At 36.6% G+C, this 26,165-nt stretch overlaps 1 protein-coding gene across 6 annotated transcripts in view; it reads right to left on the bottom strand.

The window, feature by feature from the left end:
- The window catches only part of FSD1L (fibronectin type III and SPRY domain containing 1 like), a 97,722-nt gene that overhangs the window by 9,374 nt on the left and 62,183 nt on the right, over positions 1-26,165 (bottom strand). For 2 of the 6 annotated variants that reach the window (XM_054500368.2, XM_054500371.2), the window contains exons 9-13: positions 22,553-22,682; positions 21,862-21,894; positions 8,895-8,995; positions 8,168-8,419; positions 4,119-4,207 (exon numbers count right to left, since the gene is read on the bottom strand). In XM_054500368.2, the coding sequence (XP_054356343.1) occupies positions 4,119-4,207; positions 8,168-8,419; positions 8,895-8,995; positions 21,862-21,894; positions 22,553-22,682 (605 nt within the window). The remainder of the gene's footprint in view (positions 1-4,118; positions 4,208-8,167; positions 8,420-8,894; positions 8,996-21,861; positions 21,895-22,552; positions 22,683-26,165) is intronic. The other 4 variants (XM_054500369.2, XM_054500372.2, XM_054500370.2 and 1 more) reach the window with 2 other exon arrangements.

Genomic DNA, 26,165 nt, shown 5'->3' with positions numbered 1-26,165 from the left:
TGCACGTTGTGCACATGTACCCTAGAACTTAAAGTATAATAAAAATAAAAATAAAATAAAATAAAAACTGCTTTGCTTGTGAACAGAGCAGCTATGATTCAATAAAGTGAGAAATAAGATTTGGGACACAGTCAAAAGAATTAAAATATGAAAATACAGATCATTGACATTATCATCAACTACCGTATATATTAATAGTAGACACAAGCTTAAAGCAAGGGAAATTCTAGAAGTTGTTTATCATCACGTTCAATTATACCCTTAAGTGTTCGATATCTACTAAGTAACTAGATTATTGTACCAAAGAATCTACTGAACTGTGAAATTTGTAATTATATAATTAACATTATAAATTTTCAAAACTAGCAGGCTCAGTAATGATAACTCCCAAAATACAAAAGCAACTTTCTGATTATAAAACTAGTATATTATTTTTTGGAAATTATTTAAATGATTTAGAAAAATATTTACTCAAAATATCTAACATGAAGATGCAAAGGGAAATCAAGAAGAAAACATAAAACCTTTGTGACCTTGAGTTAAGCAAAGCATTACCCATAATAGGGAAAAAAATTACTAAACTGGACTTCATATCAAAATGAAAAACTTCTCTTTGAAATGTTCAGAAAATGAAAATGCAAACCATAACCAAGAGAAAATATTTGCAAAGCATATATCTGATAAAGGATTCACATCCAAACTTATAAAGAACTCTTAAAAATAGGAAAACCAGGCAGTGGCTCATGCCTATAATCCCAGGATTTTGGGGGGCCAGCGCTGGCGGATCATTTGAGCCCAAGACTTCGAGACCAGCCTGGGCAATATGGCAAACTCCATCTGTACAAGAAACATTTTTTAAATAGCCAGGTGTGGTGGTGGGCACCTGTAATCCCAGCTACTCGGGAGGCTAAGGTGGGAGGATCACTTGAGCCCAGGCAGTTGTGACTGCAGTGAGCTGTGATCGCACCACTGTACTCTAGCGAGACCCTGTCTTAAAAATAAAGTAAAATAAAAAAATAAAAAAACAATTAAGTCCTAAAAAGTAAGCAAAGAATTTTAACAGATACTTGAAATAAATTATATGAATGGCAAATAAGCACATGAAACATCATTTGACATTAGGAAAGTACAAATAAAAACACAATGACAGACCACTACACACCTATTAAAATGGCTTAACAACAACAAAAAATCTGGTAATATCAAATAATGGCAAGGATATGACCAACTCTCATATCACTGATAGGAAGGCAAAAAATGGTACAGCCACTTTGGAAAACATTTTGGTAGTTCCCTATGAAGTTAAACATACACTTTCAATGTGATACAGCTACTCTATTACTGCTGTTAGGTATTTACCCAAGGGAAAATCCCATATGTAAATGTTTATAGTGATTTTATTCATAACTGCCCCAAACTGGGAAAAACCCAAGTGTCTTTCAACTGGTGAACGAATGAATAAACTGTGATACATACATATATGAAACACTACTCAGCAATGAAAAAGAGGAGAATACTGACACCACAACAACATGGATGAATTTCAAATGCAGCATAGTACGGAATCAAAAGGCTACATACCATATAATTCTATTTATAGGATGTTCTGGAAAAGGTACAACTATAGGGCCTACGAACTGGTTACTGATAGCTAGGGCTGGTTGTGTGGAAGGGTCCACTATAAAAGAACACAAAGGAATTTTCTAGGGTGATGGAAATGTTCTATATCTTGATTATGGTGGTGGTTATACAACTGCAGGCATTTGCTAAAAACCACAGAACTGCACCATACTATAAATTCAATAAAACTCACTTAAAAATTAATCTTGTACACAAAACATTTAATAGGCATTAACGTACTTAATAAAAGCAAGCCTTCAATGAAGGAAAAAAATTTTAACAAGCTTAAAATAATTTCTTGCAGTATCTTATGACATTTACTAATATAATTAGAGTATTATTTGGAATGAAAAACAATAAACTCAGTACAGACATACATGAGATAGATTCCAACTAAAAGTAAATCTACTATTTATAAAAGCACACCTAAGACTTGGAAAAAATTTTTCTGCATTCCACATGGTAAACAATTCATCCTTGACAGACCAGTTTGGAAAAATAGCCCAAAATGCATAATATGGCAGAGGTTTGTACAAAGTTAAAAAAAAAAAAAAAAAAAGGAAAAAGAAACAACCCTTCCAGTATCTTTATGTTTCCATGAGCAATAACTTTAGTCACTAATCACTTACTTTTAATGTAAAAATAGGTGTCCTGGTTATTAGCGTGGTTTTAAACTTAAGAGATTAAAGTATCTGGAATAAATAATTACTATGGATAATGAGATTTAAAAGCACTGTATTTTCAACCCACTCTTACTCTGAAAACTTTCTCCTTATAGTTGAGAAGTTACAGTTAGGGGTGATGACAGAAGAATATACATGAGAAATATTCCATTTGAAATATACCATCTTGATTTATAGAGGTAGCCTCCAAATTTAAGGAAAGCTCTAGCCAAAGTAATGGTAACTTTAACTGGATCCCAGAACTACCCACAGGAACCTAACCTATGAAAAGATGCAGAAGGTTACGAGTTGGAAAAAGCAATAACATTTGCTTAAATAAATTCAAAACCATGTTTTATTTTGTGCAGAGAAACATAAATTTTTCTTTTCAACCTGAAATTGAGTAGACCTGCAATTACACAGGATGTAATTGCTATGTGGTGTGCATACATATATTCAGCATAGCACACAAAGACAGTCATCTAATATTGTACAAAGATGACACTGCACTATGATCTTGTCAATAAATGGTCCTGGAATAACTGGATATCCATGGGGAATTAAAGAACGCATCTAGATCCTTACTTCATACCAAACACATCAATTCTACATTGTACTTCCATTGTAAATGCAGTCTATATCTAAGTGTACAAGGTAAAGCTTTTAGAAGACAAGAATATTTTCATGACCTTGGGGGTGCATACTGATTTCTTAAACAGAACACAAAAAGTGCTAACTGTAAATGAAAAAATTGATAAACTGAACAAAATTAACTTTTGTTTATCAAACAATACCAATAAGGAAAAAGGAAAGCCAGAGTGAAGAAGAGCCTACAAATTAACCCATAAGAAACAGGAAGACAACCTAATAGAAATACAAGCAAAAGATCTGAATAGCCAGTTCTCAAAAGAATATACCCAAATAGTCAACAAATATATAAAAAGGTGCTCAACAGCACTAGTAATCAAGGAAATGCAAATTAAAACCATAATGTAATATATCATCCACTAGAAGGACAAAAAATTTTTTAAAAGATAACACCAAGTGTTGACAAGGATTTGAAGGAACTCAAATTCTTACATACTGCTAGTTGTAAATTAGCATAACCAAGCATTTCAGAAAACCGGAAGTTTTACAGTTGATTATACATATACCATATGATCTAGCAACCCCAATCATAGGTATATACTCAATGGAAATATACACATTTATCAAAAGATATGAACAAAAGTATTCATAGCAGTTCTACTTGTATAGCCCCCAAATGGAAACCACCCACATATCCAACTAAATTAAAATTTATAAAGCAATTGATATAGTCACAGAATGGAAAACTATACAGCTATGAGAATGAATGAACTATATCCACATCGAATATGGATTACTCTCACAAGCATAACGTTGAGTCAAAAAGATACTGTATGATTCTGTTTATATAAAACTGAAAAGGAAGTAAATTTAGGGTATTAAAAGTCAATACAGTGTTAACACTGGAGAAGAGCCATTAGGGACTGGAAATGGGCACTAGAGGGGGCTTCTGAGGTTCTCGTAATGTTCTAAGTGCTAGTTACATACATGAGTGCAGTCCTATAAAAACTCATCAAACTACATGATTTGTGTACTTCATGTATTAACATTAACTTCAATAAAATATACCAAAAATATATAAAATCAATCACAGATTTGGGAGAGGGTGAATTGGGGAAACGCAGGAGAATATGAAGAAAAAATAAAATATTCTCCTTCTCCAAGTATACAGTATAGAATATTCTCCTTAAAGTTGCCAAACCAAGTAAAATATAAGTTAGGTATATATAAAATATAAAACATACTAACCATGAAACCAGGTAATACTGGCTGAGTAAATTTTGTCTTAAAGGAATATAGCAACTGTTTAGAATTTGCATCATAGAATGAAAGTTGACCTAAAAAAGAAGGAAAAAAAAGCCTAATTTATTATACAAAAACATTTAATTAATTCTAATGCATAATCATGCAAAAAGTAATAATATATAAGTTGGCATTAATTTTTGTTATAAACTATGAGGACTGGATTAATTATTCTCACTTGAAAATCAGAAGGACAAATGCTTAAGGAAAAGCCCAATCCAATTTTCTTCCCCTGGTTTTCAAGACCTCTATAATACCTCTATAATCTAGCACTATTCGACTTATTTAATACAAACTATTTCCTTATTTGATCACTACTTAACAAATGGTTTCATTAGCCCAGTGTAAACCAAGACCATTTCTTCCTCCTTATTTTTCCTATAACCAGCCTCTCTGCCCAAATCCTAATCACCATTTAAGGTTTACTCTATTAAACCTTGTCTTCTATCTACCTGATGCCATACTGATACTCCAGTCTCTAAAATCACAGTATATCTATCACTGCTTCATTTTGTTAATTTTTTTAATAGAGGCAGGGTCTTGCTATTTTGTATAAGCTGGGCTTGAACTCCTGAGCTCAAGCAATCCTCCACCTCAGTCTCCCAAAGTGCTAGGATTACAAGCATGAGCCACTATGCCTAACCTGCTTTGCTAATTTTTAAAATCACCTCACAGTATATCTTTCAATAGGATCATGCCCTAAAAAAAGCTGTCTGTCTGACCTCCTAAACTGGCCAACCAAATGGCCTCCTTACAACTGTTATCACTTCTTGAAACTCTCCCCTGATGACCATTCCCTTGGTTTGTATCATAACCCTGGGGATAACTTCACAATCTCCTCCTTTTCTTCCTGTTCTAAATGTAGCTGCTTTGTCCACACTCTCTTTTCTTTATATAATGCTTCCTTAATAAATCAACTGCCACCAAAGAGGAACATTAAAAAAACTAATATTTTTGCAGACTATTATGTAGGTTGTTTAATATTTTGAGGTAATGTATGTAAAGTACCCAGTACTTTGATCTCAAAGTTAGTAAACAGCAGAACAGTACATATGATCACAAAGTTAGTAAATAGCAGAACAATAATGCTTAAATATATTGTCCTGTACAATCTTCCATAGCAATTCTGTAATGCTGTCTCAAATATTTAACGTCAGCTCTACTTAACTGCTGAATTCTAAAACTGAATTTCAAAATGCTTGCTAAACATGCCACACGATTATCCTGCTGGCATTTCATTTCCCCCCAAGACTCTATGTTTCCTATCCTGTTGACACTGTCATCTTCTTGATCACACTGGCTGGAACTTCAAAGTCATCTTCAATTGTCTGTCCTCAGCTGATCTGTATTTAGTTACTAAGGCCTATGAATTCTACTTCTACACTGTCAAATCCATTCTTAATTCTCCACTGCTCAGTTGCTTGTTGCCAGTTACTCAACACTTATTAAGGGCTTTTATGTGAAAAGCATTAGCCAGGCAATAAGGGCTTAATAGCTAACAAGAGACTCAGTCCTGCTCTACACCGCTTGAAGACTGCTTCCCGAAAAGTCTTATGCTCGCTATGCTTTCAATCTCTTCCATCTTTAACCACTGACTCTCTAATATTTCTAAAACTCGATTATCTTATGACTATAGTGTTCTAAAACATGCAGAACCACCCCTTCCCACTACTAAAGACCAGTCCATTATTATTTTTCAAGGCTCTCAGAATCTGATCCTATTCCACAATACAACTTCCCTTTGCCATACATTATGCTCTAGACTAAAAACTGTATCTCACTACTACCTTTGTGAACTCACAGAGTATGGGAAAGGAGAGAGAAGATAAGCAAATGTTGTCTTGGTAGTTGAAAAAAAAAATGTGTGCTAATAAATTTGCCATTTATCCTGAGGAAAATGATTTAACTGATTCAAGGTGAATAAGTTAAAAAACAAAACACAGCAAAGCTAACATGTCATCACTAAAAATAAATCAAGCCGAAATTACTTTTTCTCCTTTTTTGAGTAAATTAATTGACAGCTCATGGAATTATTTGGGCAATATTACTAAAATAATAAAATTTGGTATTAGCTTAAGTGTCAACTTGGAGAAAAAACATCTAGGGAATTACTTTAGTTCAATATTATGTCATCTTCAAAATTATTATACATTAGATGACTGTAGAGAATATGCTTATGAAATAACTAATTCAATGAGCTTTAAAATTTTTTCAAAATATAAATATCAAGTAAATTTTCAGATGATTTTAAGACGGGAAATTTGGGCCAAATCTATTAAGATGAAACTAAAAAAGGATAAAAGTAATAGTCTTCATTTGCATTATATATAACATTGAGTTATTTTTAAAAACCATAAACTGGCCAGGCGTGGTGGCTCATGCCAGTAATCTCTGCACTTTGGGAGGCCCAGGCAGGTGGATCACTTGAGGTCAGGAGTTTGAGACCAGCCTGGCCAGCATGGTGAAACCCTGTCTCTACTAAAAATACAAAAATTAGCCAGGCGTGGTGGCATGCACCTGTAATCCCAGCTACTCGGGAGGCTGAGGCAGGAGAATTGCTTGGACATGGGAGGTTGCAGTGAGCTGAGATTGAGCCACTGCACTCCAGCCTGGACAACAGAGTAAGACTCTGTCTCAAAAAAAAAAAAAAAAAAAAAAAAAACCAAAACCATAAACTGCCTAATAAAAGAAAAAGACAATTTGACATAATGCCATGAAAAAAGATCTAACGGATTAGGGTAGCTACAAGCTCAATATTAGTCAGCAGTGCTAAGTCATACTATTAGAAATAGCATAGACAAATTACTGTCCTTTGCTGGTCAGAGGTCATGTGTTCCACTCTAAGAACCAACCTTTAAGAAAAACACTTACATACTAGACAGCCATAGGAGATTATAAAGACTTGGAAAAATTAAATTTTAACAGGGGCAGCTAATAACAGAATATATGGTCTGGAAAAAGAGGGCAAGAAAGTTTTTAATAAATAAGGATTATCGTGTGAACATGAGTGAGGCAACGTAATTCTGTGTTTATTCAGATGGGAAAATTTAAGAGAAACAGTTTCTGAAGTTATAGGGAGACAACGTGAGTCAACTTAAGAAAAATCTTCTAACCAAGAGCTGTCCAACAATGAAACAGGCTGCTTTCTAAGACAGTAAACTTCACATTAAAAGTTCTTCAGGCACACGAGTGGCAACTACCTGCAGAGATAGTGTAGCAAGAATTGTATACTGTGTGGCAGATGGAGTAATTCCTTTTCTTTTTTGGATTAGACTACACTGTGTTAATAATTTTGTAAGTAAAGAAATTCTGATATTGAGGGGAAACCCCTTTGGCCCCTATAAAGATATCATGAGTCATTCTGAAGAATATTTTTAAAGACAGCAACTTGAAAATTAAGAACATTCCATTCGTTTCAAGTTTGATGTGGTTTGGCACAGTAAATATATGCTGTATAGCTTATGTTTACTAGGATAGTAGAAAATATGGCTCTGGTATCTTCTTGAATTTTTTTTAAATTTTTGTAGGTACATAGTAGGTGTGTATATTTATGTGGTACATGAGATGTTTTCATATAGGCATGCAATGTGTAATAATCACATCATGTAAAATGGGGTACTCATCCTGGGTTGGGTAATTTCTAAGGTCTACTTCAACTAGAAAATTTTGACTATCACTCTTTAGAGGTAGGTAATAAAACATGGAAAGGAAGGAATTAAAATGGACAGAAGAAATGTTAGTGCTGAAGACTAAAATTAGCAAAATCTTTCAGACTTAGTATATTATAAATGAGTGCTTTTATAGGGCTCCAGGCAGACATCACATATACCATTCCAGTCAATTCTAGAACTGAGATTATGATTGTGATCAAAAGCCTACCTGATCAAAATGTCCTTACCACAATACTAATGTAAATCCTGTATAGATGATTACCAGTGAAAGGTACTCAAATGCAAGCAACTATGATGAAATAACCTATGAGAAAATAAACTTACCCCCATCGAAATCACAAAATACACCTATTTTTTCAGGAACAGTAACATCCAAAGCTTTGACTTTATTATTATGCTTTGCTGCAAATGTGTTTTGTAGCCAGTTGTTGACATGGATACACCAACTAGTGTTTGTCTTTCCCAACTGGTCAAATTTCCCCAACGTTTTGTATGCTACTCCCACACTGTAGGATTTACAATCCTTCTGGGCCTTGACCTCCCAATAATGTTGTCCACTTTCAATAGCAGTGTCTCCTACAAGAGATCAGAAAGGTAGATTTGACTCATCTCTTCCTTATGAGTCACACAGTTTTACCTATCACTCGTCCCAAAAAAAGACACAAAAATTTTTATTCAAGTACTTTTCCTATAAGAATAATCATGTTAACACACAGACATTAAATGCTGAGTACCTGCTCTAACTTTACCTTTATGTTTAGTACTATTCTTCTGAATATAAAATGCTTCAGAGGTTTCCTTCCTTACTATCCCCCCTCCTGGCTTATATATAAAGATGTGGGAACACTATGTAAGCTGAAGTAGAGTTTTAAAACTATCAATAATAATAAGACAATCTGAAAACTCCCCAAAGTAATTAGGCTTCAATTGGGAGAAATTTCTGGCAAAGATTTATTCAATATACAGGCAGTCACTTTGAGTGGAAAGTCCACCAGTGTGACTGTGATGCCTTTAATCTGAGATAATGAAAAACAATTATGTTTTGTCCTACCCAGCACCGTGTATGATTCTCCAGTAAAACGATCTCTACTGCCTCTTACTGCTGGTGGCCTGGAGCCTACAGATGTTCGTTTTGGGGATGGTGTACCACTTCTATATAAACAAAAAGAAAAAAGAAAAACAAATATTTTATACTGTAAATGTTTCATAAACTAAAACTAGAAATCATGGGAGGAACCTCTGAAAAGATTTCTAATTATGTTATAGAAATAACACCATTCAATTTGATCTGAACTATTTAATTAAAGAGCACTGTCAATTATAAACACTGAAATGTAAGAAGCTATCAATACAAAGCAGGCTGAAAACACTAATGGCATGCAGACTGAGCAAGGATTATACAAAGAATACACAGCTGAAATAAGAAACAATGCTAAAATGTGACAAGATTTACTAAAGAAAAAAAAGAACTCAAGAAAGATGGTGAGTTACAGCTTACATTTTTTTGCAGTTGAATGAAGGCAAAAATAGGTTTCTTCTTACAATCCTGACTAAATAACTCTTTTTATAAGCAGTGAGTATTTTTGCTCTGAATCTTACCTTCTTAAAAATAGAAATGGTGGCCGGGCACGGTGGCTCACACCTGTAATCCCAGCACTTTGGAAGGCGCCAAGGCGGGCGGATCACCTGAGGTCAGGAGTTCGAGACCAGCCTGACTAACATGGAGAAACCCCATCTCTACTAAAAATACAAAATTAGTAGGGCATGGTGGCACATATGCCTGTAATCCCAGCTACTCGGGAGGCTGAGGCAGGAGAATCGCTTGAACCCAGAGAGGCAGAGGTTGCGGGTGAGCCAAGATCGCACCATTGCACTCCAGCCTAGGCAACAAGAGCGAAACTCTGTCTAAAAAAAAAGGGGGCTGGGGGCTGCACGCGGTGGCTCATGCTTCTAATCCCAGCAATTTGAGAGGCCGAGACAGGCAGATCACGAAGTCTGGAGTTTGAGACCAGCCTGGGCAACACAGTGAAACACCGTTTCTACTAAAAATACAAAAATTAGCTGGGTGTGGTTGTGGGTACCTGTAATGCCAGCTACTCGGGAGGCTGAGGCAGGAGAATCGCTTGAACCCAGGAGGCAGAGGTTGTAGTGAGCCCAGATGGCGCCACTGCACTCCAGCCTGGGCAACAGGGCTAGACGCCATCTCAAAAAAAAAAAAAAGATGGAAATGGCAATTGTCCAAATCCATGCACAGGATAATATCAAGTATTATCAAGCATTTCTCCTACTCAAATAGACAAGATCCACCTTGACTTCCTCTTATATCAAATTATATGATATATGGAAAACTGGAGTATTGGGATGTTTACTAACTTTCAAAAACTCAAAATAGATTAAGTCCCAAAGATGTTTTCAAAATAACATTTTAATTATATTGAATTACTGCATTTAACAAAAGATTTTTTGGTCAAGATTATCCTAAAAGTATTTATGGGATATGGGGATAACTATATTCTCACCACTAATTAGAAATAAAACACTTTTTTCTAACATAGCACTAGAAATTTTCTTCCTAAGAAAAGATCAACTTAGTAGATTTTAATATAAGCTATCAATACTAGAATAGAAATCTCTGATGGCAAAGCAAGAATACAGATAAAACTTAAAGTCATTTCATAGGATTCATTTCATATGATTGTGACTTCATTCTGCATTATTTAAATGTCTTGCTGTCAGAAATCAGATTTATTAGACAATTTCAAAGAACTCAGGACCACTTCAACTGTCTCCTTTTTAGTGTATAATATTAAGTAGCAAAAGTGTTAAGTCTAGAACTATAACACTCACATGACTTAGTTTAATTCTTCCCAAGGAATTTCAAAGGTCCTTTGTGTAAAGATATTTCTTTAAAAAGACAACTAAAAACTGACTATAAGTTCTGTTTGAACAGATAGCATGAACAAAGCTGAATGTGGATAGGTAGATTAAAATTTCTGTGAAACTTGTGCTAAGGTAGGCAGTAGTTTCTTGCTATTGGGTAGGGGGACAGCAAAACAGAACCTGAGGGGGGAAAATTCCAGAATAGTTGTTGAGATCTCCAAAATGAAGGACAGAAACAAATAAAAATTACTAAACATTTATACTCTTTATTCTGAATAATAAAAATATATGTTTACACTTCTTCAAGGTTTGAGATGAACATGTATTCTAAGCTGATCTTATACAATACTTGTAAGAGTCATTAATTAACTAGTAAGAAAGTAAAACTGCAAACATTGTCAACTGATAACTCAGGAAAAAAGAACTGCATCATAATTTTCTTTCTGATTCATTTTATACAAGCTGATAGAGAATGTTAAAAGCCCGATTACAAAAGGTCTGTATGTTTTCAAAAGCTTTATCTTAAGCTCAGGAGAAAAGATAACATTACATTTGCCTCCAAGTTTAAAAAAATAGTACATGCAGCTCTATTTTCCTGATCTTGTGAGGGGCAAAAACTCTTGAAATCAATGGTTTTTAAACCATGTGCTGAACTCAAGGGAATCCACAGATGCCACTGAGGTACTGTGGGAAGAAGCCAGCTTTAGGGCTTCCTGCCTCCTTTAATCAGCTATACTTTTCTCTTTTTGGATTAGGCTTCTGGAAATATTTCATGAAAGAAACCATGCTGTTGCTTTTCTTTAAAAAGGTGTGAAAAAACAATGTTTTAGATGCAACATTAAAAGAAGACATGAAAAGGAAGAGGGCGAAAGTAAAATTGTTTCAACACGGTATATAAATTATAACAAAAAAGCTTTTAGGTCTCCAGAACACCTATATAATAAAAGAACTTCGTGTGGTTGACAGTTATTCTCCAAAAGTTCATGTGACATTATGTGAAATGAAAGTACATTTTCCCCTAGAAAAAATGAGTGCAGAGGTCACCAAAGATTACCCAATTCATCAAGTCACCAATTCATAAATTGACTGCATATTAATCTTCCTCCACCCAAGTTATTCAACTGCAAGTATTAGTAACTATACAAAAATGAACACAGTTTTAATTAATCATGTCAGTATTTGTGAAAAATTACTTTTGTAACTAGAGAAGGAAGATGGGATACAATAACCTGAGAACACTAGCTCTTCATTATATCTAACTTCACTTTAAAGCCCAGTGCTTTTTAGTATTGCTAGTACTATCTTACCATTAACAGTCATGACTATGGTTGCTATTCAGCTGAGAAACAGAGCAAAGAAAGTCAACAAGATTTTGTTTTGGGTAACTAGGTAAGAATGAAATGAAAGGAGATGAGAGGTTAAAGTAAATCTGTAATCAAGAGTGAGGAGGAATTAAATGAACCAAACCAGTGGTTCTTGAACCCAGCTGCACGTCAGAATCACTTGGGGGAACTTTTAAAAATGCAAATTACCAGGACTTACCGTAAACTACTAAATCAGATACTGGAGGGTAGGCTTGAGAAACACATGTCTGGTTTTTAAATTAAGAATTTCAGGATTTTGCTGTTCATCTGGGCTAGGAGCCACTGAGGTAAAACAAAGCAAAACTCCTCTATCAAGGAGCAGAGATTAAAAGGGTGATGAAAAGACAGGTTTTACACAATCTATCATACAGCACGCTTAGCGCTTGTTTGCTACGGCAAGTGAGGAACTTGGCTATGGAGTAGCTGAAGGAAGGCAACTAACTGTTGCTAGGAACCACATCTCATCTCTGTATCCTCAGTACAGAGTAGGTGTACAATATCTGACTAGAATGAGCTCAGCTGAGTAAATAGAGTATGTGATATTATCAATTAAGGACCACCTGTATCTTCCTGAGCCAAAGTACTTAATTGAAAAAACAAAGGACTTTGGCATTTTGTAATAAATCAATGATTGTCTATTGAAAAGGCACAGCAGAATCAGAAACAATCAGGAAAATTTTTCAAAATACACTGATAGTTTGCCTCCCCAACTGGTGGTCAGAGTGTCTGCTGAGAGGAAACATGCATTCTGAAAAATATTCCCCAAGTAACTCAGGGCAACAAATAGAAAGTGAACATCATACAAATAAAGAGAAAAATTTCACTTAGCACTGCTTTAAAATGTATTAAGAGCTCTTTTGATAACAGAAAAACAATTTTTAAAAATTTATAACTTACCAGTAGTAAAGAAATAAACGGAAGCATGGAGAAAAGAAAAACAGACATAACTATTGACATTGGCAGTTTAATTTCAGAGAAAAGTTAAATGAGGGAAACTCTTCCATTGCAGCATTCCAGACTTCCAATCCTAAGTCACTTTTGCAAGAAACAACTTAAAATAAGTTTTATGTCAAGCATGATCTCCTCCCATCCCCTCCCTCACCCCACGTCCCTAAAGGACACCCTGGCCACTTAACTATCTGAATTTAAGTAAGGCTCTTCAGCTACCTCTAGTCTGGATTGTTTTACCAGCTTCCCAAATAATTTCTTTACTGTCCAATTCATCTTTTTCATTATTACAAGATAAAGCTAACTCTGATTCCTCTATTTAAAAATCTTCATTTACTTCTATACTACTTAGAAACGACTTAGCATGACATTCTGGTTCTTGATTTAGTCCTAATCTGCCTTTCTAGCCTTCTAACCCCTAGAGAGCACTATATAGCTAAATATACCATCCAAAATGTTGTTTAAACTCACACCATCTGCTTCAGTGTCTTTGCTATGGCTGTTCCGCCTTTCACTGCAAGTCTAACAACCATACATTTTCCCACTTGCTCAAGGACCGGCCTAAATACCACTTCTTTAATGAAAGTCCCCCAAATTCTACCAGGCTAAATAACCTGTCTCAGGACTCCAGCTCCAGGCCCAAATGCTGTGTGTGATTTTTTTTTCTCTCTCTCTTTTTTTAATATTATTATACTTAAAGTTCTGGGGTACATGTGCAGAATGTGCAGTTTTGTTACACAGGTATATATGTGCCATGGTGGTTTGCTGCACTCATCAACCGGTCACCTACCTTAGGTATTTCTCCTAATGCTATTCCACCTCTAGGCCCCTACCCCGACAGGCCCCATGTGTGATGTTCCCCTGCCTGTGTCCATGTGTTCTCATTGTTCAACTCCCACTCATGAGTGAGAACACGTGGTGTTTGGTTTTCTGTTCTTGTGATAGTTTCTGAGAATGATGGTTTCCAGCTTCATCAATGTCCCTGCAAAGGACATGAACTCATCATTTTTTATGGCTGTGTAGTATTCCATGGTGTATATGTGCCACATTTTCTTTATCCAGTCTATCATTGATGGACATTTGAATTGGTTCCAAGTCTTTCTATTGTGAATAGTGTCCCGATAAACATATGTGTGCATGTGACTTTATAGTAGAATGATTTATAAATCCTTTGGGTATATACCCAGTAATGGGATTGCTGGGTCAAATGGTATTTCTAGTTCGAGATCCTTGAGGAATTGCCACACTGTCTTCAACAATGGTTGAACTAATTAATTTACACTCCCACCAACAGTGTAGAACAGTTCCTATTTCTCCACATCCTCTCCAGCATCTGTTGTTTCCTGACTTTTTAATGATCGCCACTCTAACTGCCGTGAGATGGTATCTCATGGTGGTTTTGATCTGCATTTCTCTAATGACCAGTGATGACGAGCATTTTTTTTTTCATATTTTTGTTAGCATATCTTTGATAAGTGTCTGTTCATATCCTTTTCCCACTTTTCGATGGGGTTGTTTTTTTCTTCTAAATTTGGTTACATTCTTTGTAGATTCTGGATATTAGCCCTTTGTCAGATGGATAGATTGCAAAAATTTTCTCCCATTCTGTAGGTTGCCTGTTCACTCTGATGATAGTTTCTTTTGCTGTGCAGAAGCTCTTTAGTTTAATTAGATTCCATTTGTCAATTCTGGCTTTTGTTGCCATTGCTTTTGGTATTTTAGACATGAAGTCTTTGCCCATGCCTATGTCCTGAATGGTACTGCCTAGGATTTCTTCTAGGATTTTTATGGTTTTAGGTCTTATGTTTAAGTCTTTAATCCATCTTGAGTAGATTTTTGTATAAAGTGTAAGGAAGGGGTCCAGTTTCAGTTTTCTGCATAGCTAGCCAGTTTTCCCAACACCATTTATTAAATATGGAATCTTTTCCCCATTGCTTGTTTGTGTAAGGTTTGTCAAAGATGAGATGGTTGTAGATGTGTGGTTTTATTTCTTAGGTCTCTGTTCTGTTCCATTGGTCTGTGTATCTGTTTTGGTACCAGTACCATGCTGTTTTGGTTACTGTAGCCTTGTAGTATAGTTTGAATTCAGGTAGCATGATGCCTCTAGCTTTGTTCTTTTTGCTTAGGATTGTCTTTGCTATGCGGGCGGCTCCATATGAAGTTTAAAGTAGCTTTTTCCAATTCTGTGAAGAAAGTCAATGGTAGCTTGATGGGAATAGCATTGAATCTATAAATTACTTTGAGCAGTATGGCCGTTTTCATTTCTATCCATGAGCATGGAATGTTTTTCCATTTGTTTGTGTCCTCCCTTATTTCGTTGAGCAGTGGTTTGTAGTTCTCTTTGAAGATGTCCTTCACATCCCTTGTAAGTTGTATTCCTACGTACTTTATTCTCTTTGCAGCAATTGTGAATGAGAGTTCACTCATGATTTGGCTCTCTGTTTGTCTGTTATTGGTGTATAGGAATGTTTGTGATTTTTGCATATTGATTTTGTATCCTGAGACTTTGCTGAAGTTGCTTATAAGCTTAAGGAGATTTTGGGCTGAAAAGATGGGGTTTTCTAAATATACAATCATGTCATCTGCAAACAGAGACAATTTGACTTCCTCTCTTCCTATTTGAATACCCCTTATTTCTTTCTCTTGCCTGATTGCCCTGGTCAGAACTTTCAATACTATGTTGAGTAGGAGTGGTAAGAGAGGGCTTCCTTGTCTTGTGCCGGTTTTCAAAGAGAATGCTTCCAGTTTTTGCCTATTCAGTATGATACTGGCTGTGGGTTTGTCATAAACAGCTCTTATTATTTTGAGATATGTCCCATCAATACCTAGTTTATTGAGAGTTTTTAGCATGAAGGGGAGTTGAATTTTGTCAAAGGCCTTTTGTGCATCTATTGAGATAATCATGTGGTTTTTGTCATTGGATCTGTTTATGTAATGGATGATATTTATTGATTTCTATATGTTGAACCAGCCTTGCATCCTAGGGATGAAGCCGACTTGATCATGGTGGATAGCTTTTTGATGTACTGCTGGGTTCGGTTTGCCAGTATTTTGTTGAGGATTTTCGCATCAATGTTCATCAGGGACATTGGCCTGAATTTTTTTTTCTTGTGTCTCTGCCAGGTTTTGGTTATCAGGATGATGCTGGCCTCATAAAATGAGTTAGGGAGGAGTCTGTCTTTTTTTATTGTTTGGAATAGTTTCAGAAGGAATGACACCAGCTCCTCTTTGTACCTCTGGTAGAACTTGGCTGTGAGTCTGTCTGGTCCTGGACTTTTTTTGGTTGCTAGGCTATTAATTACTGCCTCAATTTCAGAATTTGTTATTGGTTTATTCAGGGATTCGACTTCTTCCTGGTTTAGACTTGGGAGGGTGTATGTGTCCAGGAATTTATATCCATTCTAGATTTTCTAGTTTATTTGCATAGAGGTGTTTATAATATTCTCTGATGGTAGTTTGTATTTCTGTGGGATCAATGGTGATATCCCCTATATCATTTTTTATTGCATCTATTTGATTCTTCTCTCTTTTATTCTTTATTAGTCTGGCTAGTGGTCTATTTCGTTGATCTTTTCAAAAAACCAGCTCCTGGATTCACTGATTTTTTGAAGGGTTTTTAGTGTCTCTATCTCCTTCAGTTCTGCTCTGATCTTAGTTATTTCTTGTCTTCTGCTAGCTTTTGAATTTGTTTGCTGTTGCTTCTCTAGTTCTTTTAATTTTCATGTCAGTATGTCAATTTTAGATATTTCCTGCTTTCTCTTGTGGGCATTTAGTGCTATAAATTTCCCTCTACATACTGCTTTAAATGTGTCCCAGAAATTCTGGTACATTGTGTCTTTGTTCTCAATGGTTTCAAAGAACATCTTTATTTCTGCCTTCACTTCGTTATTTACCCAGTAGTCATTCAGGAGCAGGTTGTTCACTTTCCATGTAGTTGTGTGGTTTTAAGTGAGTTTCTTAATCTTGAGTTCTAATTTGATTGCACTGTGGTCTGAGAGACTGACTGTTATGATTTCCATTCTTTTACATTTGCTGAGGAGTGTTTTACTTCCAATTATGTGGTCAATTTTAGAATAAATGTGATGAGGTGCTGAGAAGAATGTATATTCTGTTGATTTCAGGTGGAGAGTTCTATAGATGTCTATTAGGTCTGCTTGGTCCAGAGCTGAGTTCAAGTCCTGAATATCCTTGTTAATTTTCTGTCTCATTGATCTGTCTAATATTGACAGTGGGATGTTAAAGTCTCTGACTATTACTTTGTGGGAGTCTAATTCTCTTTGTTGGTCTCTAAGAACTTGCTTTATGAATCTGGGTGCTCCTGTGTTGGGTGCATATATATTTAGGATAGTTAGCTCTTCTTGATGCATTGATCCCTTTACCATTATATAATGCCCTTCTTTGTCTCTTTTGATCTTTGTTGGTTTAAAGTCTTTTTATCAAAGATTAGGGTTGCAACTCCTGCTTTTTTCTGCTTTCCATTTGCTTCATAAATATTCTCCCATCCCTTTATTTTGAGCCTATGTTTGTCTTTGCATGTGAGATGGGTCTCCTGAACACAGCACACTGATGGGTCTTGACTCTTTATCCAGTTTGCCAGTCTGTGTCTTTTAATTGGGGCACTTAGCCCGTTTACATTTAAGGTTAATATTGTTGTGTGTGAACTTGATCCTGTCATTATAATGCTAGCTGGTTATTTTGCCTGTTAGTTGATGCAGTTTCTTCATAGTGTCGATAGTCTTTACAATTTGGTATGTTTTTGCAGTGGCTGGTACCGATGGTTCTTTCCATGTTTACTGCTTCCTTCATGAGCTCTTGTAAGGCAGGCCTGGTGCTGACAAAATCTCTCAGCATTTGCTTGTCTGTAAAGGATTTTATTTTTCTTTCACTTATGAAGCTTAGTTTGGCTGGATGTGAAATGCTGGGTTGAAAATTCTTTTCTTTAAGAATGTTGAATATTGGCCCCCACTCTCTTCTGGCTTGTAGGGTTTCTGCTGTTAGTCTGATGGGCTCCCCTTTGTGGGTAATCCAACCTTTCTCTCTGGCTGCCTTTCATTTCAACCTTGGTGAATCTGACAATTAGGTTTCTTGGGGTTGCTCTTCTTGAGGAGTATGTTTGTGGTGCTCTCTGTATTTCTTGAATTTGAATATTGGCCTGTCTTGCTAGGATGGGGAAGTTCTCCTGGATAATACCCTGAAGAGTGTTTCCAACTTGGTTCCATTCTCCCCATCACTTTCAGGTACACCAATCAGATGTAGATTTGGTCTTTTCACATAGTCCCATATTTCTTGGAGGCTTTGTTCATTCCTTTTTATTCCTTTTTCTCTAATCTTGTCTTCTCGCTTTATTTCATTAAGTTGATTTTCAATCTCTGATATCCTTTCTTCCACTTGATTGATACAGCTATTGATACTTGTGTATGCGTCTCGAAGTTCTCGTGCTGTGTTTTTCAGCTCCATCAGGTCATTTATGTTCTTCTCTAAACTGGTTATTCTAGTTAGCCATTCATCTAACCTTTTTTCAAGGTTCTTAGCTTCCTTGTATTGGGTTAGAACATGCTCCTTTAGTTCGGAGGAGTTTGTTATTACCCACCTTCTGAAGCCTACTTCTGTCAATTCGTCAAACTCATTCTCCATCCAGGTTTGTTCCCTTGTTGGCGAGGAGCTGTGATCCTTTGGAGGAGAAGAGGCATTCTGGCTTTTGGAATTTTCAGCCTTTTTGCGCTGGTTTCTCTCCATCTTTGTGGATGTGTCTACCTTTTGTATTTGATGTTGGTGACCTTCAGATGGGGTCTTTGAGTGGACGTGCTATTACTTTCTGTTTGTTAGTTTTCCTTCTAACAGTCAGGCTCCTCTGCTGCAGGTCTGCTGGAGTTTGCTGGAGGTCCACTCCAGACCCTGTTTGCCTGGGTATCACCAGCAGAGGCTGCAGAACAGCAAAGACTGCTGCCTGTTCTTTCCTCTGGAAGCTTCGTCCCAGAGGGGCACCTGCCAGATGCTAGCCAGAGCTCTCCTGTATGAGGTGTCTATCGGCCCCTACTGGGAGGTGTCTCCCAGTCAGGATTCACGGGGGTCAAGGACCCACTTGAGGAGGCAGTCTGACCCTTAGCAGAGCTTGAACGCTGTGCTTGGAGGTCCGCTGCTTTCTTCAGAGCTGTCAGGCAGGAACGTTTAAGTCACTGAAGCTGCACCCACAGCTGCCCCTTCCCCCAGGGGTTCTGTCCCAGGGAGATGGGGGTTTTATCTATAAGTCCCTGACTGAGGCTGGTGCCTTTTTTTCAGAGATGGCCTGCTCAGAGAGGAGAAATCTGGCAGTCTGGCCACAGTGGCCTTGCTGAGCTGCAGTGGGCTCCACCCAGTTGGAACTTCCCAGCAGCTTTGTTTATACTATGAGGGGAAAACCACCTACTCAAGCCTCAGCAATGGCAGACGCCCCTCCCCCCACCAAGCTAGAGTGTCCCAGGTCGATCTCAGACTGCTGCTGTGCTGGCAGCAAGAATTTCAAGCCAGTGGATTTTCCATGGGGGTGGGACCCGCCGAGCCAGACCACTTGGCTCCCTGGTTTCAGCATCCCTTTCCAAGGGTGTGAATGGTTCTGTCTCACTGGCGTTCCAGGCGCCACTGGGGTATGGAAAAAATAAAATAAAAACTTCTGCAGCTAGTTTGGTGTCTGCCTAAACGGCCACCCAGTTTTGTGCCTGAAACCCAGGGCCCTGGTGGGGTAGGCACCAGAGAGGATCTCCTCGTCTGCAGGTTGTGAAGACTGTGGGAAAAGTGCAGTATCTGAACCGGAGTGCACCGTTCCTCAGGCTCTGTCCCTCATGGTTTCCCTTGGGTAGGGGAGAAAATTCCCTGACCCCTTGCACTTCCTGGGTGAGGCAACACTCTACCCTGCTTCAGCTCGCCCTCCATGGGCTGCACCCACACTGTCCATCCAGTCCCAATGAGATGAACCAGGTACCTCAGTTGGAAATGCAGAAATCACCTGCCTTCTGCATCTATCTTGCTGGGAGCTGCAGACTGGAGCTGTTCCCATTCAGCCATCTTAAAGATCAAATCCGGCATATCTTTCTTCCTAAGAATACCTGGCGCGTTTTCTTAATTTGGCAAACTACGGTAAGCTCCACATTAGCCATAAGCTTCCAGCCAGCAGTCCTTGGGAAATTCTCCTGGAAAGAAGACAGCCGTGCCGTCTAGTGACGCGCATGTGCCCTGTGTGTGATCTTTCAGGCCCAAGCATAGGTGGGCGTTGATGAGGCAGGGTGGCGGCACAGGGTAGGGTGAGCTGCCCTCCTCACACCAGACTTGGTGCACAGCCAGTGCACTGTAGTTTTGAGAGAAAGTTGCAATTCCACTCTTCTCCCCACCATGATCATACACCGTATCTGCAATCCTACCCTAGGCACCTCTATTCAGAGGTCCCCTTACTGGAGGGAGGCCCTAGGCTGAGTTGCTTTTCAGGTGTCTCTGCGTAAAACTGCTTTAGGGCACAGGTCAGGGGAGGAGTGATGGTCTGAAAACACTTTTCTCCACTCTGTTTTAGTATCTTTCCCCCACTCTGTTTTAGTATCTTTCCCATTTTAGCCCCTCACTCCCCATCTTCTTGACTCTCAGGTCCATAAACTGGCAGGAACCTTTCGTTTGGGGCTTGCTGGCAGTGAGAAGATCCACTACTTGTGATCTGTGTTGATTTACATGACCTTCACCCAGTGCCATTCTGTTGCGAAAAACTGAACACTGGGGTAGTGAATACTCTTTCCTTTGTGGCCTCTTGCTTATACTATCACAGCAAATCAATAAAGGCTTGATTATTACCTTTAGTTTGGCTATCCTACCTAACTACCTCAACATCTGGCAGCTCTGGGCATCTTTCTTCCTCTGAATACCTTTAATCACACTTACCATTATACATATATGTCTACCTTGCATTATTGCTACTTGTATAACACATCTCATTTACATAAGTTAGGGCAAATTTCTTGAAAGCAGAGACAGTGTTTATCCCTATAAATCCTGTAACATCCAGCAGACATCCTACAGTGAACAAATATTTATGGAAAGAATATATAAATGCGTATAACATTCGACAAGTAGCCTATACGTAAAATACTCTTAAAAAGTAGGGAGAAATAATATAACCTTAAATCATAAATACGTAGTCTATTCATAGACTATTAAATTCAGCATTTTCCAATTCATAATACACTACAAAATCACTTTTACCAATAACAAGTACATAAACTGAAAATAAGAGGAAGATAATTTTGAAAAGAGAACACATTCTGGTTTCCAGTAAAGATATGTAGTATCTTCAAATAAGCACATTATTACTCATGCAAATTGAAACAATTCATCTTTCTGGAACTGTCTGGATAATTTTAGCAATGACCTTTATTTTTTATCCTTGTTGCTCCTGAAACTGCCTAATTATTATAAAATAGAGAACTCTTCAAACCTGCTGTGTGCCAAATACAAATAAAAGCGAAGCTATAATGTTAGACTAACGAATATTATTCAGTACAACAAGAAAGATGCCAGGTATGAGTAAAAGCAGAAAAATAAATCAGATAAGGGAAAAAAATTCAAGAAAGACTTTAAAGCAGAGCTTATTTTGTTACCATATACAATATAATCCAAATAATATGCAGCACACTACAATATAAATTCAAAACATAAGCTACCAATACAGTCTACACAGAGCAGTATTTTAGCTTATGAAGGCTGCCGCAATGGCTTCTGCTTATTGGTTAAAAGATAAAATTAAAGTTTTTTTAATCAGCCAAGCTAGATTATACTAAGTCCTAGAACTAGACAGACATAGATCATCACCTTGTATGTTTCTTCAGTGAAGTAACATGGACACTGTCAGATAAAAACAGGCAACTGTTAAGAAACTGTTTTACAACTTAAATTTAACAGCTTATAATGAAATCAGATTAAAGGCCTGCTGAGGAATTTTTGGGGGTTCATTATTGTAACTCACAATGGCATTTATCTCAGTTTGAGCAAAAATTTCTTCTATTAAAAAAGAGGCTCCCCTGCTTTGACTTTATTTAAATAAGTTAGTTATGACAATAACAAAAGGTCCTCGAACCTGCCTCTTAACGTTCATTGTGTTGCTGATCGGAGGCAAGACCCTAGGGTTGTACCTATTAAATGCTGTCATTTAGTGCAGACCAGACCTGCAGGTAAGATAGGTGATCTATAAGTCTAAAATTCAGGAATTATACTAGAAACTTCTTCTAAGCAATTCAAGTTGCTGTATATATAACTTTAAAGAAATGGAATACTGAAATGAAAATGTGTAAGAGGATTAGGGATGAAACTAAAAAACAGTAATAAAAAATGTTAATGACATATTAAACTACTGACAAATAGTATTATATTCTTCACTTTGGTGCTACTAATATACTATAACTCTCGTAGGTATATTGACTAAGAATTTCAATAAAAGTTATTGTTAAATAAGAACCAGTGTACAAGCATTTGTCCATATGGCAGATTTAATGGCCTAGCTTACCTGCCCTTGTTCTCTTTTCCTTTAATTTTACTTTCTTGACCTTTTCCTCCAGTGGGATCCCACTCTACACATGTATCTTCAACTTTCAGGTTCAAATGGGATGAGGAGTTATCCAAATTGAAGTTAAGTGCTATTCAAGATAATATTTAAATATATTTTTAAAATATAGCATATCTCCACTTTCTGAAACACAGCTATCACCACATTATTTTCCTACTCAATCAATTCAATACTGAATACAGAAAATAAAGTTCAAATTCATAATCCTAGCACTTAAAGTTCTCAACAATCAGGCTATAATTTATAATTCTTATCTGATTTCCCATTATTCTTCTCTATATATCCTATACTCCAACCAAATACAATGTACTTGCATGGTCACTGACATTTCTCCTGTTCATTCTACTAAAATCTCAATGAGTACACGGTAACCTAAACTTCCTGTTATTAGGATATCAGTTGACTCTTATGACTAAATAGGAAGGGGAACTGGAAGAATTAAGGAGAAGGATAAAGTTACGTAGTGTAAAAAATTATAGAACTTGGCATACACATTTTCTCTGATACTCTAATATTTAATAATTTCATACCTGAACTGTCAGTTTCAAATAAGGCAAACATGGAGAAACTGAGGCCGTGATGGCAGAACAAGGAAACTGGCCCAGCTGATAGATAATTTACATGACAAAGAGTACAGAGGGAAAAGGGACCACATAAATTAAAAAAAATAATAAAACTATGCTTTCCAGATTATTTAATATTTTGAGGAATTAACTATACTTTTCACAAGACTTACTCAGAACTGCTTTAGGAATTTAGGAAATCAGTGAAGCAAGGTATAAGCTTCCCTCCTTGGAAATTGAGGGTAAATCATTAGAATGTACTGATTCATGGCTAATCACATCATTCCTTTTATCTTAAAATATAACTCTTGGAATCTCTATCTTGCAAGGTATCAGCTATTACACAGTTACTAACTAATCTGCCTGTTAGTTCTATTTCCCTCCAAAGGTTCAAACTTCTAGTATATATTAAGAAATACAGTATCCCTTTACAAAACCCTATTTCACTTATGGATATTATTTAATTTAGCTAAGGCTTCAGTGTGTCTGAACTATGACTCTCTATACGTTTATTTGGTTTGATGATACATAACTGTTTACCTAATGAATCAATAATCCTTTTATCCCCTACTATTCTGTAAAGAGCACTTTAATTTCAACTAAGCATTGGAGCTATTGTTCATTGTTTTTATTTATGAAACAACATTCTGAATACAAATCTACTGACCACAGAGCTTCCAGTAAATGTCATACAATACAAGGAAGTTCACAGCTTTCAAAATCTGCATTTAAACAGAAATGAACTTACAGAAAAAAGAGATAATGCAGCAATAATGCAGCTTTTCAGTAAAAATAGAAATAGAATTCCTTAATAGACAGGTTACCAAAAGGTTAGGATTAAGTAAAACTGATACCCTGCATTTCCAAGAATGAACGGCCTTAATAAAGTTAACATCTATATGTGAGCTATTAGGTAATGCATGTGAGAGCATCTACATTTTTGAGAAAGAATATTGGATTTAACTCTAAGGTGCCACCAATCTCAACTGCTTGCTAAAATCCTAAGGCTGTTTTTTTAAAAAAGGAAGAAATCCTAAGGCTGTCCCCTAATGTTTGTTATGCTGGAGAGAAGGGCCACCAGCAATACGGGTGTCAAAGGTGGCAAAAAAAAAATAGATAGTACCATTGAAAACCACTTAAGACCATACTTATTAAATACCACAGCATCCAAACAAAAAGGCATGGTTTTCAAGCCTAAGGAGTGTCATATTCGTATCTCTCTTTCTTTGTGGACACTACCCCTTTATGGGACCTCAGTTAAGTTATAGAGCTCCTCTAATTTAACAGAGATAACTCTATAGTTAAAAAAAAAAAAAGACTAGCCTCAAAAGTGAGGTCCTATCTCTTGTATAAGTCCTATAATTTAACTAGATACTGGTTCCCATATCTTTAATAGTCGGTGAAAACGAAGTACCAAAAATCAGAGTACAGATATGTTTCATATGTTTAACTTGTGCCAGTGGCTGCTTTCTTGGTACTATAAAATTATATCATAGCTGCTATCAATTAAAGTTGGAGAATAATTTGTGATTTAGTAATTTAATATCATTTACCTTCACAAGAAAATAACTAATAATATACTCTAAATATTCTGGTGATAAGAACTTATATTACTCATCACTTCTGAGAATTTCAATGCCAGAAGAAATAGTGCTTCATATGTTGGAGGGCAGAAGTAAACCATGTTCACTATTTTCCGTATCAAGAACCTTAAGTGGAAGTACATGAAATTTTGGTAGGCTCAACTACTTTATCTCCACCTTTCTTCCTTTCTCTCTAGTTTTTTGTCCATACACTAATTTCTACTGGTTGGTTGAAAAAGGCTGCAACAAGCCAAATAAATTGGTAAACAACTGTTCAGTGTATCATTTGTAAAAATGTGGACTTTTCCTCTACAGCTATTACTCTCATTAGTAGCCCTACTAATGCTATGGAATAACCCTAGAAAATCTGTGACTTATGGCCATGTAGGAGTCTAACTTTATTCTGGAACTCCCTGAAGGTCAGAATCACTGTTCCATGGGTCTCAGAGTTGATTTTCAGTCTATTCCTACCGCAGAGGGTTTACTCAACAGTGAAGAAGTGCTGAAAAGGCCTAGAATCAACTTAGTTTCTCTCTACAAACCCCATGATTAAGAGTTTGACCAGTAACATCCAACCACTGCTAACAGGAGCAGCCAGCCCAGCTGGAAGAAAACCACAGGCCAGTGATTCATTTTCCTGTATCTATGAAATTTGCATAGAAATGTATAATTCACCACATTTAGGTCCAACTTTGGTCATTAAATATAAAGAGTAAATGAAAAGAAACAAAAGAAATTTTAAAAATATGATGCTCTTGAGGAAGAATAATAATAGTAATGAATTTTACTTGACGGGCTAAAAACAGTTCAAGTTATATAGAAAAGATTATCTGCCTACATATGACTATATTTTAAAATGGTAAAAACCTCTAGAGAAACCACAATAACATCTCAGTTTGATAACATGTAATACAGAGTTAACTTCATTCCTTGGCTAAGTTACCTATAGTTCTCAAATAAAAACATCTGCTAATCCAAACAAATTACTTCAGGATAGACTTTATTTCAGAGCTTTGTGATGCAAACATTTTTCTGAGTCTGTCTCACCAATAACTTATAGGCCTTATATTTTGTTTTATTATATGATTTTTTTGTCATCCTGCAAATCCAATCAAATTTCTGGCAGGTAAACCTATTCAAACGCTATATGAACTAGAGGTCAGTGGAATGCCTTAAGTCCCAAGTGCCTACAAGAATGTGTAGAGTCTGGTTCTGGAATTAAACCCAGTCAATAATCATCTCACAACTAGTAAAGTCTCCAGCATTATAACCTTCAAATTGGTAAATATCTAAAAAATCCTCTGTATTCAATTCTGCTACTCTAGGGAGTTTTCATTAAATCCCAATTGCTGTCAGAGACTAGAAGAACCTAGGTTCCAGGCTCATAGTAAGGGCTGGCACAAAACT

The sequence above is a fragment of the Pongo pygmaeus genome, chromosome 13 (genome assembly GCF_028885625.2).
Source record: "Pongo pygmaeus isolate AG05252 chromosome 13, NHGRI_mPonPyg2-v2.0_pri, whole genome shotgun sequence".
Classification (NCBI taxonomy): Eukaryota; Metazoa; Chordata; class Mammalia; order Primates; family Hominidae; genus Pongo; species Pongo pygmaeus.
This window is presented reverse-complemented; position numbering and strand designations above follow the sequence as displayed.